General features: G+C 37.6%; 2 protein-coding genes across 4 annotated transcripts in view; both read left to right on the top strand.

Annotated features, from left to right (window-relative positions):
* The first annotated feature begins 3,034 nt into the window (after positions 1-3,034).
* LOC148425593 (uncharacterized) lies at positions 3,035-5,507 on the top strand. The gene is made up of 5 exons (XM_088410458.1): positions 3,035-3,045; positions 3,109-3,523; positions 4,221-4,400; positions 4,986-5,067; positions 5,155-5,507. The coding sequence occupies exons 1-5, from the start codon at positions 3,043-3,045 to the stop codon at positions 5,408-5,410; spliced, it is 936 nt and encodes a 311-aa protein (XP_088266584.1). The 5' UTR covers positions 3,035-3,042; the 3' UTR covers positions 5,411-5,507.
* Positions 5,508-6,168: 661 nt separating this feature from the next.
* Positions 6,169-12,963, top strand: part of LOC148425592 (F-actin-uncapping protein LRRC16A-like) — a 52,070-nt gene continuing 45,275 nt past the window's right edge. For 2 of the 3 annotated variants that reach the window (XM_088410774.1, XM_088410773.1), the window contains exons 1-2: positions 6,169-6,561; positions 10,350-10,447. In XM_088410774.1, the coding sequence (XP_088266900.1) occupies positions 6,522-6,561; positions 10,350-10,447 (138 nt within the window). In that variant the 5' untranslated portion in view covers positions 6,169-6,521. The remainder of the gene's footprint in view (positions 6,562-10,349; positions 10,448-12,963) is intronic. The other variant, XM_088410772.1, reaches the window with a different exon arrangement.

Here is a 12,963-nt window from a genome sequence, read left to right as displayed (position 1 = left end):
AAATTGATTAAACTGAATCATCATGAGTGAATCATTTTTCCAAACAGCAAGCAAGACAGAAACCAAAACTTTAGTCCTTAAATCGGTAATTTTTGTAAACTGTAATTTTGCAATATCACATTTGGCTGACTGTGCAAAGATTCTTTGGAGGAATGCAAACAAATCAGCACAAGTGTACTACTAAGAGGTGACAAAATGTGCAATTCAGCTTCGTATGAGTATTAAAAGTTGTATTCATTGTGGTTCTGCACCACTGAAAAACCGGAAACCGGAAAAATTGGTCACCCTTTTAATGTGCAAGGAACCAAAATTTGCAACTTACAACATTCTCATTGTGGCAGAAAAAGCGCAGGATTTAACGCAAATAATTTATGACAGAAAAAGTGTTGAAATTGAATATGACAAACACAAATTAGAAATTGCAAATAGAACATTTCTGTTAATTTCATGACAGTTTAGGAAAAATGCTATATTGGACTCGGTAGATCTTTCTTTAAAATGATCGCTCTACTCAAGGGTTGGGTAATCCTACTGCTATCCATTTGAAAAGGGAAAGTAGTATTAAACATCTTTAATGATGATTTACATTTAATTTCAAACATACTTATATGTGAGCATGAATTAAAATATACAGTATTCATCTCACTTCACAACAAGCAGAAATTTATGCTTATAGTGTAAATAGTCTTCAAGAGCACTCCCAGGTGAAATTTATCTTAACTAAAATAAAAAGAAAATGACTTTAAAACAAAACATTTAGTTTTGTATTAAAAATCCATTTTAGCTTATGCTTGGAAGCAAAACTAAAATACCAGAAACAGGCCAATGAATATTATGTGGTAGTGTAAAACTAAGCGAGGGATATTTGAAAACAAAAGATGGAGCAACACTTACAGTAGGGGATGTATATTCCTCAACTTTGCTATTCTTTTATTTTGCATACTTGCTTTTTATTTTTTTAAACACGTTGCAGGCCTAAATTTTGAAATAAGACGTGCAAAAAAGAAGACTGCAACAGTCTATCAGTTTGAACTTTTAGTATCTTGTCTTTAATGTGTTCAATTGAATGTATGTTGAACAATATTTGAAAAAATAATTACTGTATAGTATATTTTTATTTACATTCTACACATCGCTACATCATTAGAATTGGATTTTGTATTACAACCTTTGAAAAAATCACGATGTTTGTAATAATCGTATGAATCTGTATACGTTTCACTTCAAATTGACTTGAAATGAATAAACGTTTCTACTATATTAATATCGATATATTAATGCCTGTATAAAACAATTACAAATACTATCAATATCAGTGGCATCTCTGCATTTAGAGCCAGTACGGTCTGGGCCCACCAGATGGCGCTAGTGGAGCACTGCAGGCTCAAAATAATTGTCTTCATTTAAGAGCATAATAATCTGTAAATAATATCCTGAATAATAATATTCATGATGATGACAACCAATTATGTTACCAAAGCCAATCCGTTGTAAACATGTTGCATAATTCAAGGGTTTTGCCAAAGCCAAACACAATTTCTCTAACTGCGACTCAAATAGGGCCAGCCTGTGAGCATTTGTTAAAGTGACCAGCCACCAAAACCGTTGTGCGCATGTCTTCAGCCGCTCTCAGGAGACAACCATTGGGGCCCGCTCAATGTGGCCCTGGGGCCAAAATCAGCCAATTAAAATAGATGCAAGACGTAACAAACTTGTTGAGATTTGGCGGCTAGCGGCAGCAAGCTAGCTAGGTTTTCATTGTAACCCAAAGGTAACCTAAAGGACAAAAAAGCAACTCATCAATATGAATGATGTAGATGCTTTCATAAAGAGTAAGTTAAGCACTTTGCCACTTGGGCAAACATTAGAAATTAGACGTTAAGGACGGCATCAGATGGTGGATTTTAATATTATCGAACCAGGAAAGGACAAAATCCGCACATTCAACCTATTGATTCAAGAGGAAATGGAAAACTGTGTGATTCGAAAATCACTGGACGCTACATGGACGACAAAAGGATTCAAAGATTTAAAAAAAAAAGGTAGATGACATCTTTCAAGAGAGAGAGAGACAGCACCGATGATACGGAGGAAAACAAACACTGTAGCAAATATGAAGTAAGCTTGTGATACCGTGGTTTGCTTAAGATGAGAGAGATTTTGCAAATGTCACCTTATAACACTCCGGCCCATGGGTCAGCACACTTTTCAGTAAGTTCGACAAATCTACAACATCTACAACATCTACAATGTACAACTAAACTCTCCTATACTGTCACTCAGAGTTGCATACTGGAAACACCCTGTCTCTGCTGCAGTTGATGATGTTCCATCATCTGAAACTTTGTTACTGCTCAATATGATCGTCACAACTCCAATGACAGCAACTGAGTCAGAAAAAAAAAAAATCAACGTAAAAAGGATCAAGACATTTATTTACAAGACTCAATGGGCCAGTAGAGATTAAATGCACAAGCGACTGTATGATGAAGTATTCATGGATTATTGGACTTTGACAAATGTGTTTTTGACAAGTTTGCCCAGTTGAAAGATCGACATGCATCCTTTCTATTCAAAGAGTGAACAACTCCAATGATTGTCACTTTCATCGGGAATCTTTTAAAGCTTGTAATCATAGAATTAATTTGTAAAGCTAACAATGAGAAGAATTGTGTTCTTGAATTGAAATAGAATGTATTATGGTTTTGTTGCTCGTCCCCACTCTTGTGCCCTACTCAACTTTTCATGCTAGAGACGCCACTGATAATGATTGTTGAAAAAGATTGAAGGTGAATTTCAGTTCCAATGAAAGAGGGGATGTTTTTTTTTGTAGACACGTCAGGTTTTCTGTCAAATACCTCTGATGAATTGCTATCTTGTTCAATTGAGCAAACTCGGGAATTAAAACACTTCCCATCAAATAGAAGTAGAAGTGGTTTGACCTTTAGTGAAAAGTAAAATGTTCCGTGCTCGATGCTACAGTAGCCTATATAAGTGAGTGTCAACGCTGTCAAGTCCAGACATATGAAACTCAACATCACCATGGTAAGTAGAGGGATCGCGTTGCGTTCAAAGTCACTCGTAAAAAACTGACTTACCTTTTATCAGCCGTGTTTTCCACAGCTATTCGTGTCGCTGCTGGTCTTGCTGATATGTGGCGTTCTCTGTCACGACTCGGCAACAGAGTCCCCTCCCACGTTTGAGTACAGAGATCCATCCACCGGGAAGACCCTCGCGTGCAACAAGTGTCCTCCCGGCACTCACATGTCTGCCTACTGCACTGTAGCCACGCAGACGCAGTGCAAGCCGTGCACAGAGGGCCACTTCACGGAGCTATGGAACTACCTGCCCAAGTGTCTATACTGCAACAAGTTCTGCAACAGCGGCAACAAGGAGGTGGAGATCGAGTGCGGCCCCCGCAACAATAGAGTGTGTCGCTGCAAGGAGGGTTACTACATGACGACGGCAGACTACTGCTACAATCATTTAAACTGCGCCCACGGATACGGCGTCCTGATTAAAGGTGTACATTTCAATCCTTTTAACGTTTTAAGTAAACAAGCAACAACAAATATATATATATATATATATATATATATATATATATATATATATATATATATATATATATATATATATATATATATATATATATATATATATATATATATATATATATATATATATATATATATATATATATATATATATATATATATATATATATATATATATATATATATATATATAAAAAGACAACGCTATTATAATAAACGGGTTGCATTTTTTTCCCATTCTGGACCCAGCACTCGTTGTTAACCAGTTGTTCAGTTAACGACTGGCCCATCCAAGTACTGGTAGTGATAGAAAATCCATGGCTGGCTGCTTTAGCTACAGCTTGCAAGTACAAATTTACAAGCTTGTGCCAGACATTTGTTTATTTTTTTTTGCTAGGTAGGTTTTATGAGGCACACAGTTTGTACTTGCCCACTGGACACGCTCTGGTTTATCCTCCTCGTGTTGCATTTAATAACAAAGCCCCAAATAACCAACGTAGTAGTTGGTAAGCAGCTGATCTCAGCACAGACCCAATACTTTGTTGAATTTGCATATTTTCTTTTTTGCATGGGTTTTAATCCATTAACATGTATGTTAGATTCATTGACCCCCATGTGAAATTGGTTGCCTGTGAAATTAGCAAGTTTATTTTTTTCCCCCAGGTACATCACAAAATAACACGGTATGTCAAAAATGCAAAAGTGGCTTTTTCTCTGCCTCTTCTTCTGCCGTGGAGGCGTGTGCCAAGCACAAAGAGTGTGTCGATGGGCAGATTGTGCTCCTCAATGGCACTGCAGCACATGACACAACGTGTGGCCTCTGTGAGGACCTAGCAAATGGAGGTAATGTTTTTTCTCTTTGATGTACCCTGTAACCTGCTTCACGTTTGGTCTGATTCAACACGCTTATGAATGTGGAACAGACTCTAACTGGGACAGCTAGTGTAGAAACACTAATCCATTTACAATTGGGCTTTAAGAAAGTCTTGCCACTCTTGGCTGTAGGCACTGCATTTAGCAATAACATGAACCATTAGGGATGGGACATAAAAGACATAAAATCCCACAAGACATTATTATCATATCATAAGAGACATAAAATCCCACAAGACATTATATCTCATGAAATTAAGTCCCTGAGAACGAGATGAGTCAAGATTTGGGCAAAATTAGTAATATGAATTAATTCTGAATATAAATTCCCAGTTTTACTAATTTATTTTGAGCAGACTGCAAGAAAATAAACAATTAGTGTAGAAATGTAAACAGGAACAGGAACACTGTAGTCAATGTCTAAACTTGTCATCCAACAAACAATTGAAGGAATAAAGGTTTTTTGTTCCATACATTTTCCACACCATCATTGAATAAGGTATTCTTTGGCATCACTGATTTTTCTAGTATTGATGCTTTGGCTTTCCTCTCCAGGTGACCTGCTTAGGACCTTCTTGTCAAGATTTTTTAGTATGCACAGAATGCGCCTGGTGAAAATGAAGAGATTTCTAAACAGGTGAGCCCTCACTTAAGTCTGTACTGTACACTGAAGTATTTGCGGTAGGTTCATTATAGCATTTATTATCAATCCCTTTCTCAACAGATATATCGACAAGTCGGGGGAGGAAAGGGATGCCATGCGTATCTTCTTGCTTCAAAATTCACGGCGACATCATCATTTGCATCGAATAAGGATGTGGCTCAATAACGCCCCAAAGGAGCAGCTGGAGAAACTGCCACGCATGTTAGGCGCTTGTCAGCTGAACTCCATGGCAGGGAAACTGCACAAAAGACTTAAAGAGATTGAAAGGCAGGAACCAAACTGTACTTTAACACATTTATTCTCATTTGACCAATGACTACATTTCAAAACTATACTTTGCATTGATGAAACCTATTCTTTTGGTAATTATATACATTCCAGTCCTCAATTGATATCTGAAAGTAATTGAATATACAGTGAATCTAAATAAAAATCACATTTTGCAAAAATTGCACTATCCAATAATCTGTAATTTATAATACTGAATATTAAAGCTTCAGATATCAGTCAAATATGTTTACACTATTTTTGTGTGTGTGTGTGTGTGTGTGTTTGTTAGTTCTCCACAATTTCGTTTTTATTGAAATAGCTATGACTACGGAGGGCTTTCGCCACCCGGAAGTATGTGCGACGTCATGGAGAATGGGGGGAAAGAGGGGAGGGGAGGGGGGGGGGCTAAGCCCCTGCAATTCATTAATGAACCACAAGATGTCACAATCTCCTTTCTCGAGTTCATTTATTTTAATGAAGAAAAAGAGAAAAGCAGACAGACATGTCTGCACTTGTTGTCTTTTAAGATAATTGAAAAGAACAACTTTTCCTTGACTGTACTATTTAGAAAATGATCGGCTTTAATTTACGTCAGTTTACGTGAGCCGTTAAGCTTAGGCTTGGTCTTCCGCTCCGGGTCGGTTTTCCTTGTAGTAGCAGCCTACTTTAAAAGCTCATTATCATCCGTCTGACACGAGCACAACCACCGCCCCCTTTTGCAAAGCCACGATCGGTTCTGTCGCATCATTGGCCTGGGAGGGGCTCATACTCCCGGTCTCCACCATTGGCTGTCGCGGAACAACCACAGACAGCTTTACGGTAGGGAGACAGCGAGGGAGGATGTTGTCCCGTCGTGCCTCCGGAGATACGGTTCATCTGGGCTCCTCAGCGTACTTTTCTCTCTGCCAACTCACGTCATCCTAAAACCCCTTGGCTTACAACAAAGCGATGCTCTCCACGGATCCAAGCCGACATATTGTCCGGACACTGCGGGGGAATACGAGCATGTAACCGGCACGAGAAACACCGGCGAGGCGGTAGTGTGGCACTACCTTACACTTGGCTTTCTCCCTCTTTTGCCTTCATTCCTACCCCAACGAAAAAAAAGAAAAGAAAAAAACTCAGCGTCGTGCTGTGGATACTGAAGTGAGCACAAAATGAGCGAGGACGTGTCAGAGGTCCCCAAAGAGCTCCTAGGTGAGTAAAGCTCAGCTTTTGTGGCCATGTGTTCAACGCTCATGTCAGACCCACGCGTGTGCATGTGTAGTGGTCGGTGCGAACGTGGCGTGTTGTTCCCCTGCAACACTGCACAGCCTCTCATTGTGCCCGACAGTGGCAGACAATAGTGTGATTGTCTCAGTTGGAGAAGCAGTCCTGCTTAACTATGGACAAGTCATGTTTAGATTCCTTTGCACAATGGTACTCACAAGTGCTTTTACTGCAGATACGAAGATAACTGCAGCACAGCCTACACAAATGAGCCAAAACAAATTTGTTATTGAGTATCATGGTCCTTTTCCAAGGCCCACAATGTGCTGGTATAACCTTAATTCTGGTGGTAGTTGGGTATAAAGGCGGTGAGTGCTTTTGAAAGTACCACCAGGACTACAAAATGTAATTTAACTTTAACAATTATAATTAAATACATTTATGACCAAATCTTTTGTGGGACAAATCTGTGGACTAGAATGATGATGATGATGATTTTTTAAATGGGAATAAATTAGTTGCGCACAGCAAAAAATCAAACATCAAGAATTCCCTGTCACAGTACATTTCTAACTTCCAAATGCCACAGGAACAAATTCAGAAAACAGCTGAGCCGTGGCTTGTTGTCACCTGAGCCTGTAATGTCATTTATGGACAAGAGCAAGTGGCAAAATGGCCGCCCAGAAGGTTAAAATCAGGTGTATTTTGCTATTTAACTCATTCCCTATTCCCCAAACAATTACTAATCATAATGCTGTGTTTAGTCTAGTCTGGTTTTACAAATAGCATTTTGACTTGACTCCCCCTTTAAGAATGAACTGTTAAAATATTTAAAAAAATATGTTACCTGAAATACACAAAGGCAATGTGATTGATTACCATCTACATGCCTCTACTATATAGCAAGTAACAAATATTTACTCCAGCCGACAAGCCCAAAAAATAAATTATCATTGTTGCTGTTGACTTTAAAAACATATCTTCTTTCTGACAGCTGTCAGCACTAATGGAATGTTATTGAAACAGTTTGTCAACTGCAGTGGAGTTTAAACATTTTACAATCATCCAATGATGAGTGGTTGGATATAGGTTTACAGACACAAATTCTGACACCCTTTTCAAATGTAGCATCTCAGTGAAAAACCATTGTACCCATAAGTATAAAAGAAGTGTAGCCAGTTTGACGTGACTGTCTGTCCATGGTGTTTAGTTGCAGCTTTAAAACTATAAGACTCGTTTTGTGCTACTCTGACCCCCACATACTGTTTCATTTGACGTTTACTTTTCCCCCAGTTATGCTGCTGCGTGTTTAACTGTCTTTGTTTGACCAAGCAGTTAGTATTTGACACCTTGGTGCAATCTTGGGCAAGCACTAGCACTTTCCATCCCATCTATGGACAAACCCTTCACCCTTTTAATGGGACATGCGGTGTTCAGGAAATGATATGGAGGCACTTCATCAGAGATGACTTCACTGGCTATATTGGCTTGTCTTGTGCATCATCCACACAATGAATCTTATATTTATGGTGCAGTATAGGGAAATAATCGACACTACCATGCAGTCATTGAGCACAATAAGGAATGTGTCATAATCACATGTCATGTGAGGCGTTGTGTGGATGATCACCCTTGTTCGGAACATTCATTCACTGATGCCGGTGATTCAGTGTCATGCAAAATATTCCATCCCATCAGTTTATGAGCCACGTGCTTGCAGAAAGGCAACTCAAATTTTCAATTTGTTCACTTACCATAAAGTGTACACATTTGGTGAAATTATTCACATGCCAATATAACTTGTCTTTTTAGTTCTTTTAGTAGCAACATGCATTGGCTCATTTTTATGTATCTACATTCTTGCAGCCAATAAAAGAAGGCTCTGATTGCATCTGGGGTTTGGGATGTATTTTGTTTTGCTTCTTGTCTGTTTTTGAACATTGTAGAAAAGAAAAACATAAAGAGGACAAAAAGAATAAATGTTTCTATTAATTTCTATCAGAAGTCTGCCTCTTAGCTGATATTTGGTGAGGGGCAGGATATACTCTACCTGTTTGCCAGTCAGTTGCAACGTATATAAAGGCATTCACATCTATTGACAATTTAGAGTGCACAATTAACCTACTATGCATGTATAAACTGCCACTACTGCCAGCACATACAGTTTAGTATTAACAGTTTAGCTGCCACTAAGTAGTTGTAAATCCACAGGAGTAAAGGAGCCATCAATCCTTTCATCATGCAGTGTTCCAAGTTGCAAGTCGCAATGATGTTAACTCCGCCTGTTGGAGCAAATCTAAATGATTATGGTCACATTTTAAAGGTGCCTTCATTATTCCCAAGAAATTATTTAAAACATTTTCTACACCTTACATACATTCTCAAACACTCAAGACTGTAAACTCATTCAATGTGTTATTTTATAATCTTCTGAATTTGTTGTACAGTTGAAGAAAATTGAGTAACCCGTGGAACTATTCTATAGTTTAACTATTTTTCAGCGCAAATGTTTTAAAACTTGCAATTTAAAAACAAGATGTGATCAAATTCAATGTGGCCAATAAGGTTAAACAATATATTTTTTGACTTACTGCCCAGTCGTATGAGTGAATACTGTGGTTCATGATAGACTAAATATCTGGAAAATCTGTCAGTCGTTTTTCACTTTTTATATGGTAGCATTCATTGTGCTTTTTTTTTTTAATGAATAATTTTAAGGTAATGTGATTTGTGCAATCAAACAAACATGGTAATGATCACTTGTTTTATTGCCAATTTTAACCCTAGGCAGTGGATACATATACATACCTTTGATGCAGAGACAAAACAGATACGTATGAAAGACACTGACATTCCGAGATCCAGTCTCCTTAATGCGATTAGTATATGATATTTACTCAAAAGTACACCTCTTTGTATCTACTAGGACTCTATAAACAAGAGTCAATTTGAACTAGAGGTTCATGTTCCCAATTAAACCCAAGTGCACATGCTGTAACTCAATCCACGGGGTGGCTGGCTGGTAAAATTAGCACCACTGTTTCAGATGAGTTTAATCAGGGGGATAAAAAATGTTTCTTTCTGCTCCAGCTCATTAAAATATTCAGGGTCTCATGTTGCGTACAGACAGCAAGATTTTACACAAGGAAATGACGCTCATGTTAGTCGGATGAACTGTTTTTAGTGCTTTTCCTAATTATTTGTTTCCTTTTGATCTGAAAAAGCCTGTAGGCAAAGATATACATGCCAGCACAGATGTGCTCAAGTATATTCTCCCTCTGAATGGATGAGTGGTAGTGTGAAGAGCGTGGAGAAGCAGCTGACCCACTTCTGCTCTCTAGGACAGCTTGCCAACTTTGGTGCTTCTCCTGGGTGTGAACAATCAACCTGAAGGGAGCATACGCTGCATAATATGTGTGTCTGAGTGCAGTAACATTCTACATATTTTTTTACTGCTTTATATAACTGCTGTTACCATCTAAAGTAATTTGATAGTTAACTCTTTAGTAATAGTAATACTCAGAACATGGTCATTTCCTGGGACATTGGTACATCATTCAGTTGGTCCACATATTGGTTATTATTTTCCACAATCGATATAAGCATTAACCCCCTTTAATCCTGAGGGAGAAATTCCAATGTAACATATTCCGATTTAACACTGGAATGCAACGATGTGAACTTCATACAATGTATTATTTTATTCATCCCTGCTAGTGCTCTATTTCAAATAAATGCCAATGCTGACTTGAACTCTTTCGTCTTTTTGTTTGTAGAGAGCATGCGGGATGCAGTAGGGAGGAAGGTGAAATTGTCACTGAGGAAAAGAGTCAAACTGGAGATCAAAGGAGACAAGACAGAGAATCGAGTCTTGGTGAGTCTGCTGCTGTTTTCAAGCATAGTTCCATTAAATAACTGTCTGCTTTTTGTTAACATTTCATGAAACTGTCTCACATTCCTCTGACTTATTTATTGTTAACATTTGAAAGATATTCTCCCCATCACATTAAAGCTTACTATAACCTTCAGTCCAAGGATAAATTAATATATTGACTCAGACCCATCATCAGAACTATGTCTTTAAGGGAGTACATAAAATGCATTGGGGGAGCCCCAATGATTGTTATCACCCTATAAATAACTGCAAATATGTGTATGCATGTGCATGTCTCAAATGCAACTGTAACTTCTACAGATTGATTGAGAAACGCCATGTTATTCATCTTGCATAATCACAATTTTTACTAAGTGAGCACGACAACCACAACTCTTTACTCAGGTTCTGTTATTTTCCCATCCGAAATATTTCCAAATAATGATTGATGATTTACGTTTTGCCACAATATCTCTCAGACTGCAGGCATGTCTGATTCCAATCGGCTTCCTCCTCAAATCTAATTTTTAGGGCTGACTGTTAACACTGTTTTCACCAAGTTTCCCAGTATAATAATAAATCCAACAAATCCGAACAAATTGACCCATCTGACAGGTTAATGCCGCATGCCATCAAAAAATGTGACGCCTATCAACAATTTAGTTTTTGACATCTTATAATTGCGACAGTGGCAGCATTCGAAAAATTCTCACTGGTGCTCATGTACTACTCTGGGAACGGGTGTTTTCCAAGGGGCATAGTGCTCTCCACTCCCTGGTTGTATGATGTCACTATTTATGCTGTTCAAACAGTTGTCAATATTGTCAACCTTTGGTCAAGACAGATTGGGATTTACCAGTCTCAACCGCACCACATTGAACCATGTTAAGATGTTATACTTGGTGGAAAAAATGTTTTATTTAGGTCAATGCAGATTTTATTAGTAATACCAGTGGAACAGATTTCGAACTGAGTTGAGTCCATTAAGCCAAGAAGCTTCATTATCTTTCTGTCCCTCATGGACCTCATGTGCAGCTACCAGCTTTTAAATTAATTCCCCACAGTCTTAATACTTTGGCATGCATGCACTGAATAGTACTTTGCACTCACTGTTGGAAATCTAACAGCGCAGATAATGTGAAGCAAACTGGCAGTCATTTATTACATTTCTGACTTAGTTGTGTGTGAATGACTTCAATTAATTTAAATGTAGAAAAACAACAGCTCATATCTTGTTTACAGCAACTTTAGTGGCATGATAAACTCACATTCTGCTGTCCAACATGTACAATATATTTAGACTAACTTGGAGGCTCATTCATCAGGTTCACCGAGTAATTCTTGACCGAGTGTCAATGAGCCAAATAGCAACAGCAGTTTGAACCATTAACTGATTAACCATTAACATAAATATTATATTCCCAGTTGAGATATAAATGTGTGTGTGTGTGTGTGTGTGTGTATATGTATATATATGTGTGTGTGTGTGTGTGTGTGTGTATATATATATATATATATATATATATATATATATATATATATATATATATATATATATATATATATATATATATATATCATTCTTTTTTTAGTAGTATAGTAAAGCTTCTATAAGTCAGTTGAATTTGTGTCTAGTCACTGAGAATTATTCCAAATACATTTTGACTCAATTTTCCCACCATAGCCATGTTGGAACAGAAAAGGACTTTTCTTATACTCTTTGACAAACCTTTAATTGGTATTATTTATTTTTCCTTAGGCTTTTGGCTTTTGTCCATGTAAGGTATCCCTGGCACTAAGTGGTCAGGCTTACAAAATGAGTAAGATGATAGATAAGGTCGTCACACAACTATTTTTCAAGTCATTTTGTCATTGTTAAAACCGGCATGAGTCATCTAGGAACATGAGCAGAAAGGATGAACATTACTTTCACATTTCCAGCATTCACTAAATGATTTGGCAGCTGTGTGAAGTGGGAAGCTTATGGCAGGAAACAAGTTGGTGTGGAAGAAAATTGTACTTGTCAGTTATATAGTATTCTCATTACTGTGCAGCAGTCAATCTTATATCAAAATGAAATATAGTCATCGAAGTTTTGCACCGTAGTAATATAAAACTATGTATCACTTAAAAATTGCCTTTTGTTATCTGAGAAAACCCTTACACCAATGGAGACAAATGCAGTCAGAACAATGCAAATATGTGGGAAACTGTGAGCGTTTTCAGTGAACTGCGGTATTTCATACAGGCAGAGAGCATGAGATTGTCCCAGTGACTAAACTGCTTGACCACACTCAAATAAACAATGAGCAGTTGTTGCTACGGAAAATAGAAAAAGCTGATTCTGGAATAAATACATAAGGAAAGCCAACATATCAATGAATTACAAAACTATAATTGGGATGGTATTAGCTGATTGTCATTTGGAGATGTTGCACACAAATTGTGAATTGGGGAAATAAAGTGTCAAATGTATTGTGAAATGTAATAAGTAGAATTCTTTTTCAAAAATCCTG

This window comes from Hippichthys cyanospilos, chromosome 3, assembly GCF_059441005.1.
Source record: "Hippichthys cyanospilos isolate Australia breed blue-spotted pipefish chromosome 3, RoL_Hcya_1.0, whole genome shotgun sequence".
NCBI classification, from domain to species: Eukaryota; Metazoa; Chordata; class Actinopteri; order Syngnathiformes; family Syngnathidae; genus Hippichthys; species Hippichthys cyanospilos.
This window is presented reverse-complemented; position numbering and strand designations above follow the sequence as displayed.

Excerpts from the sequence above, each read along its gene's own strand:
- LOC148425593 (XM_088410458.1), top strand. Across the intron at positions 4,401-4,985 it reads TGAGGACCTAGCAAATGGAG|GTGACCTGCTTAGGACCTTC; the intron begins GTAATGTTTTTT and ends TTTCCTCTCCAG. Across the intron at positions 5,068-5,154 it reads ATGAAGAGATTTCTAAACAG|ATATATCGACAAGTCGGGGG; the intron begins GTGAGCCCTCAC and ends CTTTCTCAACAG.